The sequence below is a fragment of the Bubalus kerabau genome, chromosome 8 (assembly GCF_029407905.1).
Source record: "Bubalus kerabau isolate K-KA32 ecotype Philippines breed swamp buffalo chromosome 8, PCC_UOA_SB_1v2, whole genome shotgun sequence".
In the NCBI taxonomy this organism is placed as follows: Eukaryota; Metazoa; Chordata; class Mammalia; order Artiodactyla; family Bovidae; genus Bubalus; species Bubalus kerabau.
The window spans coordinates 108,641,517-108,654,026 of NC_073631.1; the positions used below are offsets into that span (position 1 = coordinate 108,641,517).

The 12,510-nt window shown below is 44.0% G+C and overlaps 1 protein-coding gene across 1 annotated transcript in view; it reads left to right on the top strand.

Moving 5' to 3' along the window:
* The window catches only part of MGAM (maltase-glucoamylase), a 190,282-nt gene that overhangs the window by 51,383 nt on the left and 126,389 nt on the right, over nucleotides 1–12,510 (top strand). The window contains exons 25-33 of the mRNA XM_055589393.1: nucleotides 412–612; nucleotides 3,269–3,423; nucleotides 4,730–4,898; nucleotides 5,183–5,279; nucleotides 6,338–6,450; nucleotides 9,079–9,204; nucleotides 10,668–10,796; nucleotides 11,039–11,149; nucleotides 11,742–11,804. Of these exons, the coding sequence (XP_055445368.1) occupies nucleotides 412–612; nucleotides 3,269–3,423; nucleotides 4,730–4,898; nucleotides 5,183–5,279; nucleotides 6,338–6,450; nucleotides 9,079–9,204; nucleotides 10,668–10,796; nucleotides 11,039–11,149; nucleotides 11,742–11,804 (1,164 nt within the window). The remainder of the gene's footprint in view (nucleotides 1–411; nucleotides 613–3,268; nucleotides 3,424–4,729; nucleotides 4,899–5,182; nucleotides 5,280–6,337; nucleotides 6,451–9,078; nucleotides 9,205–10,667; nucleotides 10,797–11,038; nucleotides 11,150–11,741; nucleotides 11,805–12,510) is intronic.

Consider the following 12,510-nt stretch of genomic DNA (forward strand, 5'->3'; position numbering starts at 1 on the left):
TTTCTCCACACTCTCTTCAGCATTTGAGACTTTTTACTGATGGCCATTCTGACCCATGTAACATGGTACCTCATAGTAATTTTATAAAATCCTTTACACTCCATCTATAATTTCATGAGCATGGCACCAGTGCCTACATCACTACTTAAAATCTATAGAAAGAGCAGACTTCCAAAGTAACCTGAGTTTTTATCTGGATGTGAAGAATAGATGGGACAGAAATGGGTCTTTTTTTTTTTTTTCAACAAAATTTTACACAGAGACCAGGAGTGAAAACTTATGTCACTACCAAAGAGTATATAAGAAAATGACTGATTTCATCTTTATCTCCCTGAAAATTGCATTTTCTAGCCCCTTTATATCTGGTCATCCTAGAGCTTATGCTGAACTGAATTTGCCTTCACTTTTCAGGAGTCCGGTTCTCGTCGAGTCCCTTTTTGCTATTTCGTCAATGATCTCTACTCTGTCAGTGATGTTCAGTATGACTCACATGGGGCCTCAGCTGTCATCTCCTTAAAGACTTCTCTGTATGCCCGCTCCTTCCCCTCAGTACCTGTGAACTCCCTGCGCCTCACTGTGACCTACCATAAGGATAACATGCTGCAGTTTAAGGTATGTGTTGACAGTATATGTATCAAGTTCCTACTTCGCACTTTTTTAGTTTCATTATTTTTTGCTTGTCAGGATCACAGAACCATGCAATCGGTTTGCTTTTCTAAGTTAGCCATTGAAAATTGTCGAGTCCTTGGCACACACTTTCATAGCTTTGTTCTCCATCCATTTGGGGCAGGTATCAAGCAAGGCAAATATGTCTTGATATTTCAGATGGGCTTTTGAGGCACTGTTGACAATGAAGGCTTTTTTTTCCGATTTTTTAACAAGTGAATTTTTGCACACATTAAATTAGTGATTTTCAGCCACTGAAAACACATTGAAAATTAGCTGATGTACATATTTTATCCTACATGGGCTTCCCAGGTGGCACTAGAATCTGCCTGCCAATACAGGAGATGCAGGAGACACAGATCCAAGCCCTGGGTTGGGAAAATCCCCTAGAGTAGGAAGTGGCAACTCACTCCAGTATTCTTGCCTGGAAAATTCCAGGGATAGGGGAGCCTGGTGAGCTATAGTCCATGGGATCACAAAGAGCTGGACATGACTGAGTGACTGAGCACACACACAATTTACTAGATCATTATCCTAAGAGTAATTTGGGACCATTGATGGGACAGTGAGGCCTGGCCTAAACTGCACTTTGAAAGGATTGCTGTTTCTACCTTAAGAAAAATGGTCGGGAGGACAAAGGTAAAAAAGGAGAAAAGTTAGGACGCTACCAGTTAGGTAATCCAGATGAGGTATTGAGCTTAGACCAGGTACAGAAAGGAGAGGGAGACGTGGACAACTTCAAGAGAATAAGAAGTAGCATCATGGGATCTGGCGACTGATTACAAACAGGCCATGAGCGAGGGAGAGACATCAGGATGATCATCACGTTTCTAGCTTGTGTCTCCACATGGATGGTGCTGTCATCCATGAAGGGGAACCAGAAGGAGAACACAGGAAAGATTTGGGCTTAGGCAAAATACAATGATGAATTCAGTTTTGGACACTGAATTTGGGATATATGAAATACCTATGAGAGTGTACTGGTTTCTTTTCCTTTCATGATTTAATGACATCTCAGGACACGTGATGGTCTGCTTTTCATTTTTTATTTATGTAATTAAAAAAAATGGGGATATAGTTGCTTTACAGTGTTGTGCTAGTCTCTGCTGTACAACAACGTGAATCAGCAGTATGTATACATATATCCTGGACCTCTTTCCCATTCATCACACCCTCTAGGTCACCACAGAGCACTGAGATGAGTTTCCTGTGCTATACATCAGCTCCCACTAGCTATCTATTTTACACAAGGTAGTGTGTATATGTCATTCCCATTCTCCCAATCCATCCCCTCATTGCCATGTCCACACATCCATTCTCTACGTCTGTGCCTCTATTTCTTCCCTGAAAATATGTTCATCTGTACCATTAGTGATGGGCTATTTTTACGGTCTTTTTCACTGTTGAATTATAAGTTTCTCGAGGACAAGAATTTGTCCTTTCATCTTCGTACTTCTGAGATGTAACACAAAGCCGAGAACATAGTAAGTTCTCAGTGTTTATTGAGAAAGTAAAGATTCAGGTCAGTGTGCATTGCCTGAAAGATTCTTCATAATCTGATATCAACCTGGACTATGAATTCTTCCACATTTTGTAATGCAGGGATGATGCTATGGTATCTTTCCATCCTCACCTTTGTACTGGCATGTGGTAGGTGCCTAATGGGTTTGAAATAAATGAACTCACTCAACTTTTCAGGTTTAACACTTCCCTGCTCTACCTCCTGGATTATACAATAGCTCTCTCCAAAATAATTGCCTCTTTCTTTCAATTCTCTGTGCCTTTGCATTTATTTCTCTGCCAGTAATGACTTGGTTTTCTTTCTGTGCTTGATTGATGGCTGTAAAGCTTTGAAGATTCCGCCCCTTTCCCCATGAAACCATCTCAGTCTTCTGGAAACACTGATAGGCATTTCCTTCCCTATAATCTCACAACACTTCTGTATAGCTGTACATAGTATGTATCACTCAGGTGTTTTGGGCATGCTGTTTCACCTTTCATGTGAATTTCTTAGCATGTGAATTTCTTAAAAGCAGTAACTGTGTCTTACTCAGTTTAGTAAACCTTGTGTCTTACTCAGTTTTGTAAACCTTGTGTCTAGTACAGAATCAGGCAGGAATATAGTAGGTACACAGTGAATCAATTTAGACCCCAGTTTTTAGTGAGACTATCTATGATTATTTTAATCAAGAAGAGTTCATGTTTTTTAAGGGAGAAATTTTTTTCAATTCAGAAAAGTTTTCAGGTAGTCATGTACACTGACACACCCACAAACAAAATAATAAAGAATATATCCATAAATTCCAGACTGATTTTCCAAGGTAGAACCAATGTGAAAATAATGTGTTGCTGTAAGAGGATGTAAAAATAAGTCATGGCAGACTCAGATCAAAATGATAAATCTGACATTGTTCTTCAAATTTGTTCCATTTGTTCAACTGAACAATTTGTTCAATTTGTTCTTCAATTAAGTTCCCAGTGTCATGAGCTTAAAGAAGACAAATATAGTGTTCAGACTCTTTGTCAAAGACATGAGGTTTCTGCTAAGGGTATAGGTTTCAAGACTACTATATTTACCTAAAATTTGTCTCCTCTGGTCTAGATTTATGATCCCAGTAACAACCGGTATGAAGTTCCAGTCCCTCTCAACATACCCAGCGCTCCATCTGGCACCTCTGAGAGTCAACTCTATGCTGTCCTCATTAAGAAGAATCCATTTGGGATTGAAATTCGCCGCAAGAGTACAGGCACTGTCATGTTAGTGGCTCTCAGTCTGATTTGGAGTTGATGATCCCCTGTGTCATTGCCAGGTCCAGTGTCCTTGGAGATACCCTGCTCAAAGCAATGCACCAGCCATTTCCAGATTCTTGAATAAGTCATTTCCTTCTATGCTTATGAGAAATATTTAGTGTGCTGGGAGTAATTCCTGAGTTAGTTGCATGTACCTAGGGGTTCATTCAACCATCATTCAACCAATGTTGATGGAGTGCTTTCTCCATATTAGGTGGTTATAGAAGATGAGGTCTCTCTTTCTATGACAAAAATAATAAGGAAATAACAAAAATAATTTAAGTTAAAATATGCAGCGATTTAGATAGTGACAACGCTATGCAGGAAAAATCACAAAGTGAAAGTGAAGTCGCTCAGTCATGTCCGACTCTTTGCGACCCCATGGACTGTAGCCCACCAGGCTCCTCCCTCCATGGGATTCTCCAGGCAAGAGTACTGGAGTGGGTTGCCATTTCCTTCTCCAGGGGATCTTCCCGACCCAGGGATCGAACCCAGGTCTCCCACATTCCAGGCAGATGCTTTAACCTCTGAGCCACCAGGGAAGCCCAGAAAAATCACAGGGTAATTGATAATTATAGGGAGGTGACTGCTTTTGATACTATGGTCACAGTTGATGTCTCCAAGGAAGTGAGATTTAAATAGGACCTTGGGGAGGAGAAGGAGCCTCCCATGTGGAGATAAGAGAAGTGGGCACATTTCAGACAGATTGAGTAGTCAGTGCACAGGCCATGAAATAGGAGTAAACTTGCCTTATGAAAGGGAAAAATTCCAGTCTGGGTGGAGTAGTTTCACATATAAGGAGGTAAGTGGCAGGAGATGAGGCTGGGGTTTAGGTAGCTTCAGATCAGGAATGGCTTTGAAGACTTCACAAGATGCTTCAATGAGGATCACTGAAGAATTGTAAACAGGGGTTGACATGATGTGAGATACTTAAAAAAAATAACTCTGGATGCTACATAGCAAGTGGACTCTGGTGGGGCAAGAGCAGAAACTAGGGTTGCTGTGAAGTGGGGGCAACTGAGATGATGAAAATGATTGGATCTGGTATTCTGGAGGGACCACTGAAGGGAGGGAGTGATAAAGGAAAGTAGAAGAAAGATGCTGGCTCCTGGACTTGCAGCCCTGGCTGCTGTGATTATTTTAATCATACAGACTTAATGTTTTATGTGGGAGGTCCACAGGAAATCAAGAGTTCAATTTCCCTGAGACTCTAGCTGCTTGAAGCCATTAGAACAGCCCATTTCTTTTCTAAACATACCCTCTTGTATTGCAGCTGGGACTCTCAGCTCCTCGGCTTTACCTTCAACGACATGTTCATCCGCATCTCCACGCGCCTCCCCTCCAAGTACCTCTATGGCTTTGGGGAAACTGAGCACACAGCCTTCCGAAGAGACCTGGAATGGAACACGTGGGGGATGTTCTCCCGAGACCAACCCCCGGGGGTAAGGGTGGAGCACTTGGGATCTGGGTTGTTGCTTCTGTCCACCCACACTGTGTACACATCACACAGCAGGTGTTTCCTCTTCCCACTCCCCACTCGGATGCTCACAGTCTGCTTTTAGACAAGCAGGTCGACTCTCAGGCTCCTTTATTTCTTACGTGTTTATTTCACAGAAAAGACTAGACACACCTTATTGATCAATTTGTTGAGTTTTTTTTTTTCCTCAATCTCTCTTTTCAATCTTTGTCTTATAACCTCCTGCCCTTCTCCCCATGACTCTCTCAGTACAAGAAGAACTCCTATGGTGTCCACCCCTACTACATGGCAATGGAGGAGGATGGCAGTGCCCATGGAGTGCTCCTGCTGAACAGCAATGCCATGGGTAAGGTGATGCTGGCATCTTCTCTGTTTTTGTGAATCAGTCCTTCTTGAGAAACTTCAGAATGTGTTCAATCATGTTGCCCTTGCAGTCATAATTATTATCTTGTGGACAGTGTTTTTCTTTTTTTTCTTCATTCTGTTTATTTCAGTTCAGTAACATGTAGTAATGGGCTTCCATGGTGGTTCAGCGGTAAAAACCCGCCTACCAATGCAGGAGACACAGCTTTGATCCCTGGGTCAGGAAGATGCCCTGGAGAAGGAAATGACAACCCACTCCAGTAGTCTTGCCTGGAAAATCCCACGGATGGAGGAGCCTGGTGGACTATAGTCCATGGGGTTGCACAAGAGTCAGATACAACTTAACAACTAAACAACAACAAATGTAGTAATAAGAATTAACTCATTTAGCATAAACGATGTAGGATGGGATAGCAAAATCAAGGAAGTCCCGTGTCCCAGAGGTTAGTCAGTGGGAGCCATTTATATAATTTGACTTAGTGATGAGAGTTTGGGTCAGAGCACTCACTCTTGGGGTACTAGGGTGTAAAGAAAATTTGAGTAGCATATTGGAAAAAGGGTGGGGAATCAAGAAGTGGAGTTAAAGAGTGTGCTTGTGAAAACTGGAGAAATCTGAATAAGGCCTGTATCTGAGTTAATAGTATTATATCAACATTGGTTTCCTGGTTTTGATGACATACAATGGTTATATAAGAGTTATCATTGGGGGATGCTGGGGGAAGTGCCCAAGAAAAGTTTTAGTACTACTTTTGCAATTTCTTATGTCTTAAACTGTTCTGAAATAAAATCAATAATAGCAGTATAAAAAGAGCAGAAGGACAAAACATATAATAAGGTAATAGGTGCTTCAAAGAGAAAAAAATCCAGGCATATGCTCTGAAGACTTTCACTTAACTTTTAAAATTCTGTGTAGGTATAGTACAAATTACCATCTCTCAATACTCTACAATAGAGGCATAGGAAGAAGGAGAATGTATAAATTTCAGGGGTGATTTCTCACTTGAAGGTTTCCATATTAATTGGTATTTTCTGCATTTCCAGACGTGACCTTCCAGCCCTTGCCTGCCTTGACATACCGTACCACAGGAGGAATTCTGGACTTTTATGTGGTTTTAGGGCCAACTCCAGAGCTTGTCACTCAGCAGTACACTGAGGTAGGAGGGAATTCAGTTGGTTACCCAGTATTTATACAGCACTTTCTGTAGTTCTTAGATGATAACTGAAACTGTTGGTCTTTCTGGGTGACAGGTAGGTTATAGAATAATGAACAATAAATCCATCCCAATAACTTAAATTCATAGCCTCTCAGAGCATTGCAGAGGAGCAGAAGTAATAATAGTACCGCAGGTTATAGCTGGCAGTGGCAATGGTAATAGTGGTGATGGTGATAATAGGGGTGGTGGTGAAGGTGGTGAAGGTGGTGAGGTGGTGAAGGTGGTGTGGTGGTGAAGGTGGTGAAGGTGGTGAAGGTGGTGAAGGTGGTGTGGTGGTGTGGTGGTGAACGTGGTGAAGGTGGTGAAGGTGGTGTGGTGGTGAAGGTGGTGTGGTGGTGAAGGTGGTGAAGGTGGTGTGGTGGTGAAGGTGGTGAAGGTGGTGTGGTGGTGAAGGTGGTGTGGTAGTGAAGGTGGTGAAGGTGGTGAAGGTGGTGTGGTGGTGAAGGTGGTGTGGTGGTGAAGGTGGTGAAGGTGGTGAAGGTGGTGAAGGTGGTGTGGTGGTGTGGTGGTGAACGTGGTGAAGGTGGTGAAGGTGGTGTGGTGGTGAAGGTGGTGAAGGTGGTGAAGGTGGTGTGGTGGTGAAGGTGGTGAAGGTGGTGTGGTGGTGAAGGTGGTGAAGGTGGTGAAGGTGGTGAAGGTGGTGAAGGTGGTGTGGTGGTGAAGGTGGTATGGTGGTGAAGGTGGTGAAGGTGGTGAAGGTGGTGAAGGTGGTGTGGTGGTGAAGGTGGTGAAGGTGGTGAAGGTGGTGTGGTGGTGAAGGTGGTGAAGGTGGTGAAGGTGGTGTGGTGGTGAAGGTGGTGTGGTGGTGAAGGTGGTGAAGGTGGTGAAGGTGGTGAAGGTGGTGTGGTGGTGAAGGTGGTGTGGTGGTGAAGGTGGTGAAGGTGGTGAAGGTGGTGCAGGTGAAGGTGGTGTGGTGGTGAAGGTGGTGTGGTGGTGAAGGTGGTGAAGGTGGTGAAGGTGGTGAAGGTAGTGAAGGTGGTGTGGTGGTGAAGGTGGTGTGGTGGTGAAGGTGGTGAAGGTGGTGAAGGTGGTGAAGGTTGTGAAGGTGGTGTGGTGGTGAAGGTGGTGAAGGTGGTGAAGGTGGTGTGGTGGTGAAGGTGGTGAAGGTGGTGAAGGTGGTGTGGTGGTGAAGGTGGTGTGATGGTGAAGGTGGTGAAGGTGGTGAAGGTGGTGTGGTGGTGAAGGTGGTGAAGGTGGTGTGGTGGTGAAGGTGGTGTGATGGTGAAGGTGGTGAAGGTGGTGAAGGTGGTGAAGGTGGTGAAGGTGGTGTGGTGGTGAAGGTGGTGTGGTGGTGAAGGTGGTGAAGGTGGTGAAGGTGGTGAAGGTGGTGAAGGTAGTGTGGTGGTGAAGGTGGTGAAGGTGGTGAAGGTGGTGATAGTGGTGTGGTGGTGAAGGTGGTGAAGGTGGTGTGGTGGTGAAGGTGGTGAAGGTGGTGTGGTGGTGAAGGTGGTGTGGTGGTGAAGGTGGTGTGGTGGTGAAGGTGGTGAAGGTGGTGAAGGTGGTGAGGGTGGTGTGGTGGTGAAGGTGGTGTGGTGGTGAAGGTGGTGAAGGTGGTGAAGGTGATGAAGGTGGTGTGGTGGTGAAGGTGGTGAGGGTGGTGAAGGTGGTGAAGGTGGTGCGGTGGTGAAGGTGGTGTTGTGGTGAAGGTGGTGAAAGTGGTGAAGGTGGTGTGGTGGTGAAGGTGGTGAAGTTGGTGAAGGTCATGAAGGTAGTGTGGTGGTGAAGGTGGTGAAGGTGGTGAAGGTTGTGAAGGTGGTGTGGTGGTGAAGGTGGTGAAGGTGGTGAAGGTGGTGTGGTGGTGAAGGTGGTGAAGGTGGTGAAGGTGGTGTGGTGGTGAAGGTGGTGTGATGGTGAAGGTGGTGAAGGTGGTGAAGGTGGTGTGGTGGTGAAGGTGGTGAAGGTGGTGTGGTGGTGAAGGTGGTGTGATGGTGAAGGTGGTGAAGGTGGTGAAGGTGGTGTGGTGGTGAAGGTGGTGAAGGTGGTGAAGGTGGTGTGGTGGTGAAGGTGGTGGTGATTGTGGAGAGGGTGGGGATAGTGGACGTGGTAACTGGTCGCAGAGGTCATCACAGTTGCTTTGGCATCAGCCGCAAACAGTGTTATAAAACTTACTCTTATGTCACTGATATATTACTTCCTGCACGTCAGATCACTTTCCATATGTTAATTCACTCAAGTCTTCACAAAACTGTATGAAACAAATACATTCTTATCCTCGATTTACAAGTGAAGAAACATGCATGAGAGGTTATTTCACTTTTGTCCAGAGTCTCATAGCCTGCAGAGATTGGATCTATAGGGCAACCCAGGCATTTTGTTTCTGAATTTCATGTTCTTAACCAACAAGCTAGAAATCACTGGAAATAGGAGTAAAGTCAGATTTTCAAGAGAGGCCAAGTCTGGCAGGATGATTTCTCCAGGTTATCCTAGTGGCTTTGCATCCTCTTCGTTTTTCTCTGGATTTGAGTTTGCTGATTATCTAATTGGGGACACTGGAAAAACATAATTACTTGGTGTACAACTTTAATCCAAATTCTTCTTTTTAAGGACTAAATTTTGTTTATTTTCTAGTTGATCGGTCGGCCAGTGATGGTTCCTTACTGGTCCCTGGGGTTTCAGCTGTGTCGCTATGGATACCAGAACGACTCTGAGATCGCCAGCTTGTACGACGCGATGGTGGCTGCACAGATCCCCTATGTATGTCGTCAGCCTGTGGGGTTCTGGCTCTGGGACCTCGTGGTCAGCCCTTGTCTCGATGTCTGCATTTGTTTGATTTTTGTCAGACTCTACAAAATTACAGAGTACTTTTTCATACAGGATCACACTCAGTCTCACCCTACCCAGTGGTTATAATATAAGCGGGTGGGGGGCGGTGTCATTGTCCCCAGCTCGAAGAGTCACAGTGATTTGCCAAAGGAGGAGGGCATTGGGTCAGCTCTAGGGTTCTTTCTACTAGATCATGCTTCCATTTCTTTCACATGACTTCATGGCATCTAGTTAAAAACATCCTTGCTACCGTATAAATGTGGCCCAAAGAGTAGTTGTGCTTCATTAAAAAAAATTGACCCAAATTCAGTCAGACCATCGTGTCTATAGATATAACCTCAGTTCCGACACTTTGCCAGTACTAAAGCTCAGTGTTCCCCCAGTTTTGATCTAATTCTTGGTTGAATGTAGGGATCTTGGGACTGGTTTCCAGAAGAAATACCTGTGGAGACACACTTCACCTTTACTTGAAGATGAGTTGATTTTTAGTCTCTAAGTTATATCTGACTCTTTTGTGACGCCATGAACTGCAGCCCTCCAGGCTCCTCCATCCATGGGGTTTCCCAAGCAAGAATACTGAAGTGGGTTGCCATTTCCTTCTCCAGGGGATTTCCCCGACAGAGGGATTCAACCCGCATTTCCTGCTTTGGCAGGCAGATTCTTTGCTGCTGAGCCATTGATTTTTCTATTAATCAATATTATTCTCTGAATTTTCTCTTGTTTCCTATTAAAGGAAAGTCTAGCATGCCAGTATTTTATTCTTAATAAGAAAACTGTGTCTGGTTACCCCCAGGATTGTTGTTACAAAGCAATTACAGATGCTTTTGTTTGTTTTATTTTTAGTGGATTTACTGTCCATGTTGTGTTAGTACTGTGTTAGTATATTATTTTGTCTGAATCTGTACCCCTCATACCTGAGTTGGCTTCCTGGAAGAGATAACTGTGTCTGCTCTTTCAGTTCAGTTGAGTGGCTCAGTCATGTCTGACTCTTTGCGACCCCACAGACTGCAGCATGCCAGGCTTTCCCTGTCCATCACCAACTCCCAGACCTTGTTCAAACTCATGTCCATCCAACCATCTCATCTTCTGTTCAATCCTTATTCTGGCCCTTTACAAAGTACTCTCATCGAATTTTTTCATGTATCTCCACAGACAAAATTGTGGAGGTCGACATTATCATTCTGCTTTTTGCTAATTTAGTTTTTTTTTTTTTTCTATTTTTACTACTAAAAGTTTGAGAATTAGGTGAATTTTCGAGAACCTAATTCCTAGCAAATAACAGAGGTGGGATTTGAAAGAATCAAGCAGATGCCGTCTGAACTTCGCCCCTGGTTACTGGACCATTGTTCTCATGTGGACCTGGGCTTGTGTGAGTTTCCTCTTTTCTCTTCCAGGATGTGCAGTACTCGGACATTGACTACATGGAGCGGCAGCTGGACTTCACCCTTGACGCGGAGTTTGCGGGGTTTCCAGCTCTGATTACTCGCATGAGGGCCGATGGGATGCGAGTCATTATCATTCTGGTTAGTTGCTATGTGACTGGGTGGAGTCTGTTTGGAAGACTGAATGGACTTTGGTGGAGAAAGATTTATGTGTGTTTTCTTCCATGCTATGAGTAGAGAAATTAAGTATATTTCCCTGGGTTCACAGAAACTCTATAGCACGGATGGAAGGCATGCCTCCTCTTGGGAGAAATTCTCCCTTTCCCTACCCTGAGTCATTCTCTGGCTTTGGTTTCCTCACCTGACCTGTGCTTTGATTTTAGGACCCAGCCATTTCTGGCAACGAGACCAAGCCCTATCTGCCATTCACACGGGGTGTAGAGGATGATGTCTTCATCAAAGATCCGAGTGATGGGAGCATTGTCTGGGGAAAGGTATGCTCTGAGCAGTGATTCACTAATTCCCACACTGTCAGTGTGTTTGCATTTTTTTCTTTTTTCCATTCGGACTTTGAGGTCAGAAGTTCTCATATTCTCCATTGGTATTTGTCACCACTATTAAGGAATTTTTTTTTTAAAAAATTTTATTTTATTTTTAAACTTTACATAATTGTATTAGTTTTGCCAAATATCAAAATGAATTTTAAAGGAATGTGTGTGTACATTGTGTGATCCACTTTTCTCTAGATCAATCCTACAAGAAAATCGAAGTACTATCACCCCTAGAACAAGGTTTATAATTTCTTGTGTGCTTAACCCTTCAGTTGAGTCCAACTCATTGCAACCCCATGGACTGTAGCCCACCAGGCTCCTCTGCCCATGGGGTTTTTCATGCAAGAATACTGGAGTGGGTTGCCATTTTCTTCCTCCAGGGGATCTTCCCAACCCAAGGATTGAATCCGTGTCTTCTATGTCTCTTGCATTGCTGGTGGATTCTTTACCACCTGAAAGCCCTATAGTTTCTTAGGAAATGCTATATAAGAGAAATTATCTAGTGCATTGCTTTAAAACATGTTTCTCTTCACAGGTCTGGCCTGATTTTCCTGATGTGGTAATAAACAGTTCTCTAGACTGGGACAGTCAAGTGGAGGTAAGGGGCTTGTATGAATGTGGGGGATCAGGGATGTCAAGAAGGTGCCACCGTGCTTAGGATACTGGACATCCGTGTGCCATGAGCACAGGTGAGATGAGGAAACTCACGTAGGGAACGTGTCCTGTACATCTGTCTTGTGCCAGTCTCTTTGCCTGCAATATTTTACCCTAGTTGGGAGGTAGGTACTTTTATGCTTTGCATAACTAAGACTCAGAGATCTTAAATTACTTCTGTCCATGGTTTCAGGTGACACAGTGATGATTTCCATTCCATGGCTCTCAGATTACAAACATCCAGGAAATTTCCACTGAATGAAACCTCTAAGAAACACTGTCTTTTGACTGAATTAGTATATTTATTGTTCCTTTTGCAGTTTTTGCTTTGAGTATCCTTTTCAAACAGTCTCTCACCCCTGTCTTTACTGATTGGGTATTTTTCTCTGTACATCTTTCTTTTTGTGGGTAGACTTCTCCGTCTTCACTCTTATAAATCCCCCCATCTTTCCTTGGGTTTCTCAGCTTTGATCTTTTTTTCGTTCTTTTGCTGCACTGAGTCTTTGTTGCTGCACGTAGGCTTTCTCTAGTTGTGGCGCATGGGTTCCTCACTGCAGTGGCTGCTCTTGTTGCAAAGCATGGGCTCTAGGCATGTGGCCTTCAGAAATTGTGGCACACAGGCTTAGTTGCTCCGCAGCATGTGGGATCTT